General features: G+C 49.2%; 1 protein-coding gene across 4 annotated transcripts in view; it reads left to right on the forward strand.

Moving 5' to 3' along the window:
* Nucleotides 1–16,366, forward strand: part of MACF1 (microtubule actin crosslinking factor 1) — a 1,022,862-nt gene that overhangs the window by 953,381 nt on the left and 53,115 nt on the right. For all 4 annotated transcript variants that reach the window (XM_086955743.1, XM_086955745.1, XM_086955746.1 and 1 more), the window contains 2 exons: nt 9,323–9,391; nt 12,245–12,456. In XM_086955743.1, the coding sequence (XP_086811869.1) occupies nt 9,323–9,391; nt 12,245–12,456 (281 nt within the window). The remainder of the gene's footprint in view (nt 1–9,322; nt 9,392–12,244; nt 12,457–16,366) is intronic.

Here is a 16,366-nt window from a genome sequence, read left to right on the forward strand (position 1 = left end):
GATCCGCAAACAGCCGCTCCATCCGAACGTGCGGTATGTTCTCATCCCCGTGAATCCACGTATGAAGGTGCGTAGCCTGAGCTACCCTACAGTACCGTTCCAAGTCGGGCACGCCGAGTCCTCCCAGCTCGTACGGTAGTGTTAGCGTTTCCCATCGCACACGTGCCTGCTTACCTCCCCAGGCCAGCGTCATCATTAGTTTTGTCACATTTCGGAAGAATGTTCGCGAGAGCACTATGGGCAAGGTGGAGAACAAGAACAAGAACCGCGGCAGAAGCACCATTTTCATGATGGCCACCCGGCCGATTAAAGAGAGCGGAAGCTTGCACCAGCGTGCCACATCATCTTCACACTTACTGAAGGCCACCCCATAGTTTTCCTTGAAGAGCACTTCCGGGTCGGTATGGATCATCACGCCCAGGTACCGAACCGGGTCTGTGGTCCAGGTGAGCGGGTAGTCCATGTCGAAGCAGACCGTCACCGGAGTCAGAGGAAACACCGCGGACTTCTCCCAGTTCACTCGAGAGGGCACCGAAACGTACCACCTCTCTCAGAACCGGGGCGAGGTTGGACTCTGGGTTCCGAACATATAATAGCGTGTCGTCCGCATAAGTAGAAATGACAATTTTATAAGACGGGAAGCTAACCCCCCGATACCAATGGTATTCCCGCAAAGCGCACGCCAGTGGTTCTGCCACCAGAGCGTATAGCAGGGGGAACAGAGGGCATCCCTGTCTCGTTCCTCTGCTTATGGGAAAGGGTTCCGAGACCCGATCTCCATGCCGTACCCGTGCTGTCGGCTTCCAGTACAGAGCGACGATCATCTGTAAAAATTGCTCTCCCAGGCCCATACGGCGGAGGACCCGGACCATGAATGGCCATTCGACGGAGTCGATCGCCTTCTCCATGTCCAGGAAGATGGCCACCGCCTTCGCGTCTTGACGGACGTGTTGCATTGTGCCTAGAACCGTTCGAATGTTGTAGGACAGGTTTCTCCCCGAGACGAAGCCGGCCTGTTCTGGGGCGATTATCTTCGGAGCAATGAGGGATAGCCGGGCAGCCAGCACTTTAGCATAAAGTTTCGCATCAACATTTAGGAGCGATATCGGTCTATACGAACTGCAGAGGTTAGGGGGTTTGCCCGGCTTCAAGATGGTAACTAACTGGGCTTCCCTCATCGTTCCCGGCATGCTGCCCTCTTCGCTTATGTCGTCAAATAAAGACAGCAAGTGCGGGATGAGTTTTTCCTGGAAAGCTTTATAGAACCCCACAGTCAGGCCATCTACTCCGGGAGCGCTGTGGGACCGCATGGACGCCAAGGCCTCAGAGACCTTGTCCGCCTGAATGGGCGCCATGAGAAACTCTCTGTCCGACTGCGCCAGGAACGGTAACTGTATATGTTCCAGGTAGTCGTCCATGTCGGCCTCCAGATCTATGGATCTGGTGGAGTAAAGGTCGGGGTAGTAGTCACGGAAAACAGAGATGATATCCACTTCCGCCGTGACCGTGGATCCCCCCGGGGTATGCAGTTCTGTCAACCTGGGAGCGCTCTTCTCCTCGCGTAATATCCTGGCCAGGAGGGAGCTGGGGCGTTCAGCTTCCCCATAGGTCCTCGCCGAGGCGTATTTCCCCATAAAACAGACCTCCCTGTCAGCTTCCTCATTAAATTCCGAGACCAGAGTCCTAATTTCGGCGGCTACTGCGGGATCAGGGTCCGTAAGGAGTCTCACCTCTAGGTTGGCCAGTTGAGATTCCAAGGCATGAGGCCGCTGCCGAATAGCCTTCAGAACGCTGGAGTGATTGGCCATGACCACCCCGCGGATGAACACCTTGAATGCCTCCCAGACAGTACGGAAGTCTTCCACGGAGCCTAAGTTCTTCTCGAAGAAGAGGTCAATCTCCTCCGCCACCTCACCCCGGAACGCGTCGTCTAGCAGGGCATAAGGCGGAAAGCGCCAGATAAACGGGGGGATCCCGCGCCGCGGAGCCTCTAATGTCAATAATATAGGCGAGTGGTCGGACAGGGTGCGCGCGAGCACGGTGCACTCAACAATACGATTAGTGATGGAATGAGAGGCCAGCCAATAGTCGATTCTGGTGTGGATGTCGTGAAAAGAAGATGTGGACCGTAGTTTTAGGAGGGTATCAGGCATATTTTTATAAATGCCCTTTAATACTTTCTCCTGTGTTTCGTCCATTAAAAGCCTGCCCTCATGTGGAATATATTCGGTGAGATCTGGGGGGATATTTCTGCTTTCCAGGCATGGGCGAGTTGTAGGTATTTGTAATACTGTTGGTCCTCTGGAGTAAAGGAAAGGGCATCAAGGTTCCCTCTTCAATCAGGTTGCCCACTTTAGAAATGCAAATATGAACGCTGGGTGTAAATTCTTTTAATGTATCTATTTCCTTCAGGCTTCCACCCTCTCATAGCGGGGATTTGAGGGTGACTCTGCTTCTGTAGTAGCGGATCTCTGTGTATAGTCCCTCCCATGTGCGTGGACCCCGGAGCAATCAAAAATAATCTTTTAAGCTGTCTTCTTTGCAGTCCTGCATAGACAATTAAGAGAAAATCAAGACAAAAAATGCAACCTAACACTTCAAAGGCTACAAAGGCCACCTCTTCATCTAAACAGTAAAAATGGATAGCCCACAATGTCAGATTTTACACATTTTTATCAAGTTTCCTTCAAAGAGAAAACTCCCCCCATAGGCTGCCATTATATGTCTGGAAAAGAGATACCGTGCCTTTAAGGAACTCTCCAGAGACCCTCGGTATCCCAGGATGCACAGCCAAAGTGCTTTTACTTTCAGTTCTTTTTTCCGGCTCCTGCTAGCAGGACCCTGGAGCATTGAGCTCTCCCTTTTTGGGTATTTCTTCAATTTTTGACACTTCAAGTGTTTTGAGTGTTTCACTCGACCTCTGGGGTCTTCCTCTTCCTTTTGCTGTGTTTTTTTAGCCAGTTTTGCCCACTCTTTCTGTCGAATATGCTTTATTCTACAAGTGTCCTGAGTTTGCCAGGAAGAAGGCTAAATTTGGCCCCCACAGAGTATGCATACTCTGTCTCCCTTCCTCCCATGTCCCTGAAGCCTGTGAGATTTGTCAAGCTTTCTTCAGGAGGACCCTGCGTGACAGGAAGGAGATTCGTCTCCAAGGCCTGGAGCAGAGGAGACATCCGGAACCAGGTAGGTCTGGGCATGAAAGGACTCGGTCATCGTCCTCTGCCCGTGCTTCGGCCTCTGGGGGGCTCCCCAGTCAAGAAAAGGCCCAGAAAAGGCACTGGTTCCGGTCGACGTCAATGGCTTTGGCGTCAAGAGGCATGACCACTATCTGTTCCCCGTCGACCCAGGGCTCTGAGTCGAAGCATCGTCGGCGTTCGACGTCGAGGGGAAGGACGTCGAGAACTTAGACGAGGTCAACGTCGAGGACTTCATCAGCGTCGACACATCGACGTCGAGATGAGTCCAGGAGGCACCGGCGCTCACCGCTGTTCGAGGCCGACTCGACGTCAAGGAAAGACAAGTTGACGTCAAGGAGAAGAGTCGACGTCGAGGAGTGCATCGAAGTCTAGATGATTGACGTCGAAAAGCAGAAAGACGAAGAGGTCGACGTCGAGAAAGGAAAAGTCAATGTCGATGAGGCGTTCAAGGGTCAGGACGGTGTCCTCTGCCTCAGTAGTTAGCCTATCTTCTGCATCTACGAGTCCCCTGTCGCGGCGGCGGCGGCGCTCGGCTGAAAGGTCTGCCTCCAGAGCATCCTCGTCAAGACCTGCACAGAATTAGAGGAGAGTGGTCAGGTCTTCGGAATCTGAGTATTTTAGGACCTATTCGCCTACTAGGCCCAGGACTCCTACGCCTCCACTATTGCCTCAGAGGAAGCCTCCTCCGCTACCTCCCTTGCCTCCACCTCCAACTTTTCCGCCTCAACAGCTGTCTCCTCCATCCCTGCTGCACCTTCCGTCACCGCCAACGAGGCCTCCACAGCCTAGGACTCAGGTTCTGCCTCCGCATCTCCCGCCTCCTGTAAGACCAGTGGATCGCCTGAGGCCTAGGAGGTCTAGATAACGGTCCAGAAGGCATGGTCCCGTCATCGTCACCGAAGGGATAGGTCACGGTCCCGTCATACGGACTCTTCAAGTGCCCGGAGATATTCTCCCACCTTGTCGGATTCCCCCCATACAAGGGTGTCACCGGTGGATGACATCGTAACATTTCAGGAGGTGCTATTGAGAAGGGCAGCGAAGTTGGGGATCACTTTGACGGTACCCACAACTTCTACATCAGTGATATTTGAAACCTTGCACAAGCAGCATTTGTCTACCCCCTTGTTGCCCTTGGTGCCTGGACTGGAGGAACCGGCTATGGAGCTTTTTCTGACTCCGGCCTCAGTGAAATCAGCTCCGTCCCAGCTGCAGAAAAAGTACAGGCCCCCTGATTCCGATCCGGCGTTCCTGAGATCAGATCCGGTACCGGTTTCTGTTATCGTAACTGCGGCCAAGAAGCAGCAAGCTACTGCCACCTTCTTCTACAGTGCGTCCGGATAAGGAAAGCCGTCAGATGGACTCGGCTGGACGGAAAGTCTGTGGGACGGCGGCCACCTCCATGAAAGCGGCGAGTGCCACGGCGCTCTTGGGTCCCTATGACCGCTCCTTGTGGGAGTCCCTGCAGCAATTCCTGGAGCTTCTCCCGAGGGATCGGAGAGAAGACTTCCAGGAGATTTTGAATGAGGGTATGATAGTCTCCAACCAGGTCATCAGCTCTGCGGCAAAAGCCTCTCTCCTAGCGGCTCATGGTTACTGCCATGGCATCAATTTACGACCACATTCCTGGTTGCGCCTTACATCTCTCAAACCGGAGGCGCCACAGAGAGACGCTAATTTACCATTCTCTGGCTCGACTCTCTTTGGGTCACATGCGGACGAGGAGATGGCCCACATGAAGGCAGAGGTAGAGACACTTAAAGCCGTTGGTTTGGAGAAACCAAAAGAGCTGAAGAAGTCCTTCCGTCCATTCCAGAGGCGGTATAGTTCTCAAAGACGAGGGCAGGGTAGTCAAGCTGATCAACAGCAACAAAAGCAGCCGTACCAGCGGCAGCCATTCCAGAAGCGCCAGAGGGGCAGAGGCGGACAGCAGTCCTCCTCGGCGAACAAGGGCCAGGCCGGGTCTAAGCCCTGGGGTGTTACTTCCCCCTCTTCCATTACCCGCTCCGGTAGGGGGAAGCATACAGAATTACTTGGCAGAGTGGAGAAAAATTACTCGGGACAAGTGGGTGCTGAATATTGTTTGCAATGGATACAGTCTTCGTTTCGTCACCCCTCCTCCATCGATTACACCAGTTTGCTTGCACATCCAGCTGTGCGAGCTCCAAGCGGAGGCCGATACCCTGTTAAGGAAAAGGGAGATAGAAGACGTGCCTTTGTCTCAAAGGGGAAAGGGTCTTTACTCTTGGTTCTTCCTGGTACGTAAGAAGGACAAGAACGAGTTCAGGCCCATTCTGGATTTGCGACAAGCAAACAAATGGATTCGTAGGGAGAAGTTTTGCATGCTGCCTCTGCACCAGATTTATCCTCTGCTGCAAAGAGGAGACTGGCTTTGCGCAATAGATCTGCAAGATGCGTATTTCCATGTGCCCATTGCACGGAAACATCGGAAGTTCCTGCGATTTCTGGTCTGCACAAATCACCATCAGTAAACTGTACTACCGTTTGGACGGAAGTCTGTGCCCAGGACCTTTTCAAAGTGCATGGCAGTGGTGGCGTCTCACCTGAGAAAGAACAAGGGGTTGGTCTACCCGTACCTGGACGACTGGTTGATCAAAGCCTCCACCTTCCATGAAGCGCAATTGCACTTCAACAGGACGGCCGTTCTGTTGAACCAGCTTGGGTTGCACATAAACATGTCCAAGTCTGTTCCGACTCCTGCCCAGTGCCTACTGTACTTGGGAGCCTCCATCGATACTCTTTCAGCAATCGTGTCTCCTTCAGAGGAGCGACGCTTAACGATCCTTCGGAAGGCTCAGGCTCTCATAGCTGTTCCATCTACGACAGTGAGGACGGTGTCTTCTCTACTGGGGTCGATGGCCTCTTGCATCTTCCTCACACCACACGCACGCCTCGACATGAGGCCGCTGCAGGAATGTCTGGAGGATCAGTGGGACCAGAAGCGGGGGAGCTGGGACGACAGGATCCGGCTGTCCCTTCACGCTCAACAGTCCCTGAGATGGTGGTGCTCAGCAGAGAAACTCTTCAGAGGAGCTCCATTCCACAAGGACATTCCCATTCAGACTATCATCACGGATGCTTCTCTCCACGGCTGGGGAGCGCATTCAGGCCATCTATAAATCCAGGGAACGTGGTCCCCGGCGGAATCCACGTATCACATCAATTTCCTGGAACTCAGAGCTGTTCACTTGGCACTGAAGGCCTTTCTTCCGTCCTTCCAGACCAACTCCTTGCTTGTACAGATGGGCAATACGACCACAATGTATTACCTCAACAAGCAGGGGGGCTCGTGATTGCACACACTGTCACAAGAAGCGCAGGCGATCTGGCACTGGCTGCTAGCCAGAGGACTGACGACAATGGCTACCCACTTAACAGGTGTGCAGAATGCTCAGGCGGATGCACTCAGCAGGCTGGTGCAAGAAAACCACGAGTGGGTTCTAAACGACAAAGTGCTAGGAAACATCTTCGACAGATGTGGCACTCCGGACGTAGATCTGTTCGCCACCGCCGAAAACATAAAATGCCAAGATTTCGCCTCCAGGTATTACCAACCGAGGACTCTGGGGAACGCGCTATGGATCCGCTGGTCGAACAGCTTTCTGTACGCTTTTCCACCCATTCCCCTGATTCTGGCGGTACTCATCAAGCTGTCTCAGTCCAGAGCACGAATGATCCTCATTGCTCCGGAGGGTCCCCGACAGTGGTGGTTCACGGACCTGCTTCACCGGTCTCTCCTACCCCACATGCGGCTGCCATGTCTGCCAGACCTTCTCACGAAGTTCGGGGGCAGATGGTGCACCCCAACCTCTCATCGTTGAGTTTGGCGGCATGGCCCCCCCGAGCTAGTGCAATATGGACACCTGAATCTTCCTGACGATTGCATGACTATACTTAAGGAGGCTAAGAGACCTTCCACTAGGACTTCCTATGCCTACAAGTGGAAGAGGTTCTGCATCTGGTGCACTTCCAAGAACTATGATACGACAACCTACAAGGAAGATGTCATTCTTCCTTACCTTTTGCATTTGGCTCAGTCTGGCCTTAATTTTCATTCTATTAAGGTTCACCTCGCAGCATTAACTGGGTATAGGAAATGCCCTTCACAGACATCCTTCTTCCAGATTCCTGTGATTAAAGATTTTTTGGAAGGATTGAAGAAAGTGTTTTCTCCTGTTCGGCGTCCTTCGCCATCATGGGAGCTGAATGTGGTGCTGTTCAGGTTGATGAAGGAGCCTTTTGAACCTATCCATAAGGCTTCTCTGCAGCACTTGTCATGGAAGGCGGCCTACCTTGTGGCCATTACATCGGCCCGCAGGGTGAGTGAAATTCAGGCATTGTGTTGCCAAGAACCTTATGCTGTATTTCATGCTGCTACGGTTGTGATGCGTACTCACCCTAAGTTCCTTCCAAAGGTGATTTCTGATTTTCATGTCAATCAGACTATAACTTTACCTACGTTTTTCCAAAATCCTTCCACTCCAGCGGAAAGGTCTCTTCATTCCCTGGATGTCAGAAGGGTGTTGAAATTCTACTTGAATAAGACCAAGGACATTCGTAGGTCAGACCAATTGTTTGTCAATTATGGGTCGGTCAGGACTGATCTTGCCACCTCGAAACAGTCCATTTCTAGATGGATTGTGTCCTGTATCCAGTTATGTTATCAGAAGGCTAACAAGACCTTAGGCGGTAAGCCTAAGGCTCATTCTACCGGAGGCAAAGCAGCTACAACTGCTTTGCTTCGTAATGTTCCCATTGCAGAGATCTGCAGGGCTGCCACTTGGAGGTCGGTCCATACCTTTGCTAAGCATTACTGTCTGGACTCTGATGCCAGAGCAGATGCTCAGGTTGGGTAGGCTTCGTTGAGAAATCTGCTTGCGCAATAGAGGTGTTGTCTGGTTTTTCTCCACCGCCGGGTTGGTTTTTTGGGATTCTATTCACTAGATTATGACTATACACAGAGATCCCCTACTACAGAAGGAGTAGTTTCTTACCTGTAACTCCAGTTCTGTAGTAGGGGTATCTCTGTTATAGTCATAGGCGCCCGCCAACCTCCCCGGTGGAGAAAATGGTACTGTAATGTATGCTACAGGCCTTGCTTTATACACCTTCTAAAAGAATTGAAAGTAAAAGGTCTTTGGCTGTGCATCCTGGGATACGGAGGGTCTCTGGAGAGTTCCTTAAAGGCACGGTATCCCTTTTCCAGACATATAATGGCAGCCTATTGGGGCTTGTCTGTCCAACCCTTACTCTCTATCATTTCAAGGATTTTTGTGAAGGGGAGTTTTCTCTTTGAAGGAAACTTAGTAAAAATGTGTAAAATCTGACATTGTGGGCTATCCTTTTCACTGTTTAGATAAAGTGGTGGCCTTTGTATCCTTAGAAGTTTTAGGCTGCATTATGTGTCTTGATTTTCTCTTATGTGTCTATGCAGGACTGCAAAGAAGACAGTTTAAGAGATTATTTTTGATTGCTCTGGGGTCCATGCACATGGGCGGGACTATTCTCTAGATTATGAATATAACAGAGATACCCCTACTACAGAACTAGAGTTAGAGGTAAGAAATTACTCCTTTCACCCCATACGGGAGCTTGCTCTGCTCCAGGCTTCAAGTGTCACTAGATTAGCCGGCAAACTTCCTCTCACTTTATTTTAAGGATTTTAATACCCCAAATCCAACCACTGGATGGCAGGGTTATGCAGAACATGTGAATCTATCTCACACTTCTAATTCCACGAGTAGTGGTGCAGGTAAGTTACAGCCTTGTGTTGCAATAGCATTTGAAAGGTCTATCTACTAGCCATATCAGCCTCCTGTTGCTGGACTTGTAGAACCTCTAGATCCTCATGCAGCTGCTGCACTGCATGCAGCAGCAGCGGGGACTGTCGTGGTATCATGTAACTACGACTAGCTCTGCGAGACCAAACATTCTTTTACAGCTGTAATGTTCTTTGCATGTTCAAGCTTCTCTCTGCTCCATCAGCGCATGGCAGAAGGAGATGGACGAGATATTTGAGCATGGCACAGCCTTCTTCTGACTCCTTATTTACCACTTTATTTTGTTCCCTGTTTGTTCTTCTCTTGTCTTTTATTTAATTCTAGTTCACCATCCTGGATGTAAAATCAAACGCTCCGACTCCAGCTCCTCGATTATCAGTCAATCTCCCTTAGGTTGGGGCTGTTTCTCTCTCGCTTGCACTTTCTTCTTTGCTTCAGAGGCTGGTTTTGAGAATGGCTTTGCTTATTGCCTGACTTTTGATTCCTCACTGCCGCTGTCCCTTCAGCTCCTCCCTGATGCGGGCAGTACCGCATTCGTTGATGAATTGTTGCTGCAGGTGCAACACTGCTCAAGCACATGTAGTCCATGAGTTGCTTACATTGCATGCAGCACAGCATGTCCTGTTCCTGGCATGGTAAGTGTTTTGTAGAGGCTTGCATGCACTCAGCCTTAAAATCTGGCTGTGAGACTGGTACATCACTGAGAGAGTCAGTGTATATTTCAGGGTGCAAAGGTGTCTTTTGGTCTTTGGAGATGCCGCCGCACACTGCCTAGTGTGCCTCTCACGCGCCTATGGGCAGCCCTTAATTGAGCTGTGATGCACACAAGCCACTGTTTGCAGTAGTATTGCACCTTTTCTTCAGGACAGAAATCTTAACAGACTTTGCCGAACAGAAGATGCAGTTTACAGTTTATTTGGGCCATTTCTTCCCAGCAGTGATCCCGCTGCAAAGACATCTCAATGTGCAGTTGCTTTGCTGTTTCTTTTTAAGTCTGTAGTTGAGACTTGTTGCACTGAAATCAGAGTGCAATAGCTTTCAAACTTTGTTTTCCAGGGCAGTGACCCTACCCATCCATACTGCATAGAAATGGCAGTGTGCAGTAGCTTTGCTGCTCGTTGTTTAGGTCAGCTGCTCTCGATGCTTCACAGAAGATTCAGTGTGCAACATCTGTGTAGTGACTGTGCACACCTTTCAATGCAAAAGTCGCATTGTTGGGTAGCTTTGGTGCTCCCTGTTTGTCAGTTGCCAGGTGGTGCTTCATAGAAGACACAGTGTGAAATAGCTTTGCCGCAGCTTGTTTAAGCCACTTGGCAGGTGGTGCTTCATAGAAGCCACAGTGTGAAATAGCTTTGCCACATTTTGTTTAAGCCTATTGCCAAGCAGTGCGACACAGAAGCAATAGTTTTGAATAGCTTTGCCACGTTTTGTTCAAGTCAGTTGCCAAGCACTGCCTCACAGAAGCGTCAGTTTTAAATAGCTTTGCTGCTTGTTGTTATAGTCAGTTGCCAAGCAGTGCTTTGCTGCAGCCAGAGTGTGAAGCCACTTTGGCCCAGGCCCTGAGCTCATTGTCAAGAGAGTGGGCTTCAGGGTCCATCTAGGGCATGCGTTGGTCAACCTTAAGTTGATGCATTCTCTGAAGGAAACATATAAACAAACTAAAAATCCGCAATTCCTACATCTCTTTCGATGAGATGTAAAGCAAAAAAAAAATTGTCCACGGCTGTCCCCCACAGGTTCTTAAACAGGTTCAGACAGGGACAGAACACACGCCCGGGCACCAAAATTAAGTGGCCTCGATTAGGGATTTAGAAAGCTAAGTAAATTGCCATGTTTTGCAAACTGTCGCATATGAAAAACTGCAGTGATGTGAGTTTGCTGCAGTGTTTGTTAGAATATCCGGGAAATCTGTAGTAAAAACTGGCCCAGCAGACCATAAAACAGGCCCACAAACAGCCAAAAGTCCGGCCCACACCACACCCTAGCCTTTCAATCCAGCCCATCGGGCACTGCCTGATTGCCTTGCAAACAACAAAAAAACTAGAACATCGCTGCACTTATGCAAACCATAAATGAAAGTGCAGCATCCTACCTTCTCTTCCATCACAACTGGAATTATGTGATATGGCAGCGTTTCTTCTCGTAAATACTGATTTGACGCCCTTTACATCTACTTCATCTTCTACATATTTTGCAGATTTGAATAAAAAATAATCATTTGGTAATGAGATGAAACCTTTGCCCATATCGTATAAAAATGTCACAATAGTGCTTCAAAATAGATCACTTTAGGCCCCGTAATTTGTCTTTTTTTGCTGCGTAATTTAGTTCTATCCTGCCACCTAATTCCAATATCATATAATAAGAGGTTTCTGTAAGATAGTCACCCTTCTATACAACACAAACTAAGACCCTTTGTGCTCCCTCGCCGTCCTATGCGCTATAATACAGACTTCATCCTTCAGTGCCGCTCACTATTGTGGGAACTCTGAAACAGACAATTCAGTGCGTGCTCATCCTCCTGCTCACCGTAAAACTAAGGCTTGGTTCTCCAGCGGCCCATCACTTTCCTTCGAACATTAACATTCAGTGCCCCATCACCATTCAGTGAACTGTAAACAACACAACAACTTAGATATTCTGTGCTCTCGCACCATCCCACAAACTTTAAACAAAAAACCTGTGCCACCTCACGATTCAGCGAGCTATAAACAAGAACTAATAATTGTAGCGCCCCTTACTTCTAAATATAAAACATACTTGCACCTGCCACCAACGCCCAGTTTTCTCAACACTGTAAAGCAAATAAGAGCCATCAGGCAGCCTTCCTTTTCAAATGCAGAATATCAATTTCATGAAGGCGAGTGGGACAGTGGTGTTGAATTTGGAATTATGAGAGAGTGAACTGTCCTGGTGTCTTTTTCCTCTAGAAGCAAACGTAACTTCCATTTTGATTCGCAGGGGGCATCCATTGTTTGAGTTTTTTAGTAACAAACCACCTCGGCAGCAGTTCCATAGTCGTTTATCCATTCTGTGACATTATAGAATTGTAGGAGGTGAGGGGAGACCAGATCTTGCACTTGCCAAACTCTTCCAAAGCCTGTTCTTTATTTCCTCCTGCACATCACATACGGATGCTGCCACATGAGGAGAGAGTAGCTTTGCAGTCCTACTGTCTGTCTTGGCCTGTCCCATCTATCGGTGTTTGTCACGATGTATAATTATTTCTTCTGTGTCTCTCCCCAGCACGAGGACGAACAAACCTTGAACTTCGGGAGAAGTTCATCCTCCCTGAGGGAGTTTCTCAAGGAATGACACCCTTTAGGTCACGGGGTCGTAGGTCAAAGCCTTCTTCACGGACAGCTTCACCAACCAGATCCAGCTCAAGCGCCAGTCAGAGTAACCACAGCTGCACATCCATGCCATCCTCGCCTGCAACACCAGCCAGTGGTGCCAAGGTAAGAAGTTCTCATTAGACTGGTTTGTTTACATTTGAGTTTGTGGACTAGGGTGGGGCAGCAGACTACCTGGTTTGAGGTTTAGGAACGGCATAAATGAATAGGTTGTGTGGAGCAATAATGCATGCCTGAGAAGAGTAGGGTACCAACCAGCGAAAGGGTCAGCATCTAGTCATAAGCTTCTTCAATTGTGGGTAGATGGATGCAAGTGTGGGCTCAGACGTTTGACGAGACAGGTGGAAAAAAAGAATCAGTGCACTGGTGGACAACTGTCAAGCCTTGATGCATCTGTATTGTCTGGCAACATTAGGATGATGGTAAGTGGAAGTTGTGTATGAAATTAGGATGGCCACTGTTAGAACTGGCTATTTCTGGTAGGCTAAGGCTGACGCCAAAGCCAGGCAGAAACCACCATTCTAGTCGGAGCAAGGGAGTCACACGCCAAGATAACCCCTGCTCACCCCCTGGTAGCTTGGCACGAGCAGTAAGGCTAAACTCGGAGGCAATGTGTAAAGCATTTGCGCCAGCACACAACAGCAACAACATACTAGGCACACCACAAAAGGAACTCCACACAAGGTTATTATAAAATAACTTTTGTATTGTAAAAACACACCAGATAGAAGTCACACATGTACATTGTGCCAACTGGCACGGGCAATATTCACAAGGGATTATTTACAGGACAGGGCCACATGGGCCACTGTTAGAATCAACACTTTTAGAAATTAGAATAAGTATAGCACAAAATAACAGTTATAAATCACATCCAGTAACTACTAGGAACAGGTAAGTACCACCTGTACTGGAAAGAACAACCACCTAAGAATAAAATACATTTAGGGGTATAAGCAAGAACACATTACCCATGATGCATGAAACACATTCAGAGGAGTAGTAAAGGAAAACACATGATGCCTAAAAACATTCAGAGGTGTACGGACAACCACCTAAGTATCACACAGCGTTTAGGGGTCTAGGAAAGAACACATTACCCATGATGCATAAATATACATTCAGAGGAGTAGTAAAGAGAAACACATGATGCATAAACCTACACATTCAGCGGTGTTAAGAACAAGGCACATGATGCGTCACAAACACATTCAGAGGTGCAGCGCCAGGAGACACATGACGCCTAAAACATTCAGAGGTGCAGCGCAGGGAAAGAAAGACACATGATGCATAAAAACATTCAGAGGTGAGCACAGGGAAAGAAAGACACATGATGCATAAAAACATTCAGAGGTGCCCCAACACAACTCAATAGCGCAAAAACACACAGTAGGCAATTACCATCCTAAACATAGCAGGTACCCACATTGCGCAAAACTTACATAAGCCACCATCTGTGGCAGTCCCTAGGCCAACTGGCCTTGTTGGGGCTAAGACACCCTGTGTCCAAATGTTAGGGCGCGCTGCCAAGCAGCGCCAGTCCAAGCACAAGCCTAAACGTAGCAGGTGCCCACTACTTGCTGGGCACCTGAGGACAATCACAAGACCTAAACGGTGCAGCTGCCCACTAATTGCTGGGCAGCTGGGAGTCAAAACTGCAGCAGGGGGCTGTCACTAGCCCCTAGAACCAAAGCTGTGCCAACTGGGAGCCACACAGGCTCTGTCAATAACTTTGCCCCCTTAAGAGCCCTCTCTGGGCTCACAAAACAACAATGTGGACAGGGAGCCTCTCAGGGCTCAACAAATATGCCCCCACGAGCCTCTCTGGACTCGCAACCTAATGGCCCCCACGAGCCTTCTCAGGGCTCTACACAACTCTTGCCGCGTTGTTGGAGTCCCTCCTGGACTCATAAACACAGATATGCCCCCGGAGCCCTCTCAGGACTTGTACACACCAATGTGGGCATTGGAAACTCAGGCTCCGTTGAAATGTTGGGGTGGCCCGCTCCCAGCTGGGGCCGCCCTACCTCCACTCTCGCCCCTGTGCCGCTCTCCGGCATCAACAGCAGCCGCACGGAGCCCAGCCCTTCTGAATCACCGGGCTGTCTCCTGTGCGGGGCTCCTCCGGACGGCGGCATCTCCGCGGGGCGGCGGCTCTCCTTCGCCGGCGCTTCCTTCTCTCCCCGGGGCTCCCTCAGCACAGGGGAGCCCCAGCAGCAGGCTGTCAAGACCAAGCTACGTCGTCCCTTACCTTAGTCAGAGCCAAACCTCTCCTGGACGACGTAGAGAATTTCGCAGAGACGCAAGGGACCAACTTCCCATTAATCTAACTAAAAACTTGCTGAACTAAATCACAGCCAGATTAAAACTAGATATATGGGAGGAGGGCCGGTACTGGACGTAGGTGTGGAGTTATCTTGCTGTCGACCTGTGAAACAAAAAGTAGCAAGGACTTTAATCACAAAATTTGGACTTTACCCAAGTGATTCCTAAACTACCAGTTTCTAAGCTTTCTAAATAGTTCTTATGTACTTTATTCTACCTAGACTCCTACCTGCGATTCAGCCTTGATTTATCCTTGTCCAGTATTTCTTTGTCTTGTGGATTAGGGTCGTCTGATCCTTAAGGAGTTTCTTGTTTTGAGGTTCTTGATTCTGATGTTCTGAGGAATGATACAAACAGTGTTGTTAGATACTTTCCTCTCTCTGAATTTACCTCATCCCTTCTCTACTCTATGACTTACTTGGAATTGTCTTCCTCTTCAACGTGAATTACTGTCCTTGAAATCTCCCTGTGACCAAACCTGTGGTAAACACGAAAGAGAAGAGAATACAGGACAACCTAATCCTATTCTCAGAAGGTTATGACTAAACTATCCTAAAGCTAGTCTCTTGACCCTTCGCAATACTCTCTTGCGAAATAATTTGTCTCATAAAGATTCCAAATGCACATAAAAGTCTTCTTTACACTTCACAATGTACTCTTGCAAAGTATTTTAACAGTTCACATAAAATTCAAAATAGTCCCGAAATGTTCCTTACAACACAGAAAAATTAATTAGTCTATGGTCTTTCAGTGACAAGTTCCAATTAAACACTCTTTCTTGCGATGGGCGCCAGAGCTATTATTCAAATAGTACTTAGCTTTTTCCCTTGTTCATCTTCGGTTCTTTAATGCACTCCGAATTGCCAAGCTGAATAAATGTCCTGTAGATTGGCTGGATTCTTGTTCCTGACGGCAGACAAGCCTTTCCGACGAAGCTCTCGTGATGGAATCCAGAAGGCAAAGCGAGTTCTGGAAGTCTGGGTGCGGTTTTTATAGCCGACCGCACCCAGAGAAAATAGTGCGCACGTTCGCGTAAGGCAGAACGTGCAAATGCGCTTAAACTAACATCGAGGAAAAACGTCTTTTAAACTACACGCTATCAATGAAAATGGACCAACATGCATGCGGTTCACTGGCAAACTAAACTACTAATACGATAGGATAGCATGTTTACATTCTCGGAATGAAATAGATGCAAAAGAGTGATTCAGAAACAAGCATTTCACCATACAAATCTCACAAACACAACATACATATAGGTCGTGCAGGTGCACGGGAATGGGGTGGGATTTTAAGAATTAAGGTTCTAATGAGGACCTTGGCAAGGATCATGACACAGGCCACGCGTCTTCTCTCGGGGCTCCCTCTCAGTCACGGGAGCCCCGCAGTGGCCGCCGCCATCTTCCTCTCCCCTCTCCCGACCGCGAGCCAATCACAGTGCGGACTTCCAGGGCGAGCCTCCCGCGGCTCTCCAATCACAGAGTGGCCTTCCAGGGCGAGCCTCCCGCGGCTCTCCAATCACAGCGCGGCGACTCGGGGAAGCTTCTCTTCGGCGGCTATGAGCATAAACGGCTCGGGCCGCGGCAGTGAAAACATGGGGCAATGCCGGGTGGGCACCGGCTTTAAATACTTAATCAAATCGAGGTGGGCACTCGATAGGCTCCTCAATCCTGGGCAAATGCCGGGTGGG

The sequence above is a fragment of the Lissotriton vulgaris genome, chromosome 2_1 (genome assembly GCF_964263255.1).
Source record: "Lissotriton vulgaris chromosome 2_1, aLisVul1.2, whole genome shotgun sequence".
Lineage (NCBI taxonomy): Eukaryota > Metazoa > Chordata > Amphibia > Caudata > Salamandridae > Lissotriton > Lissotriton vulgaris.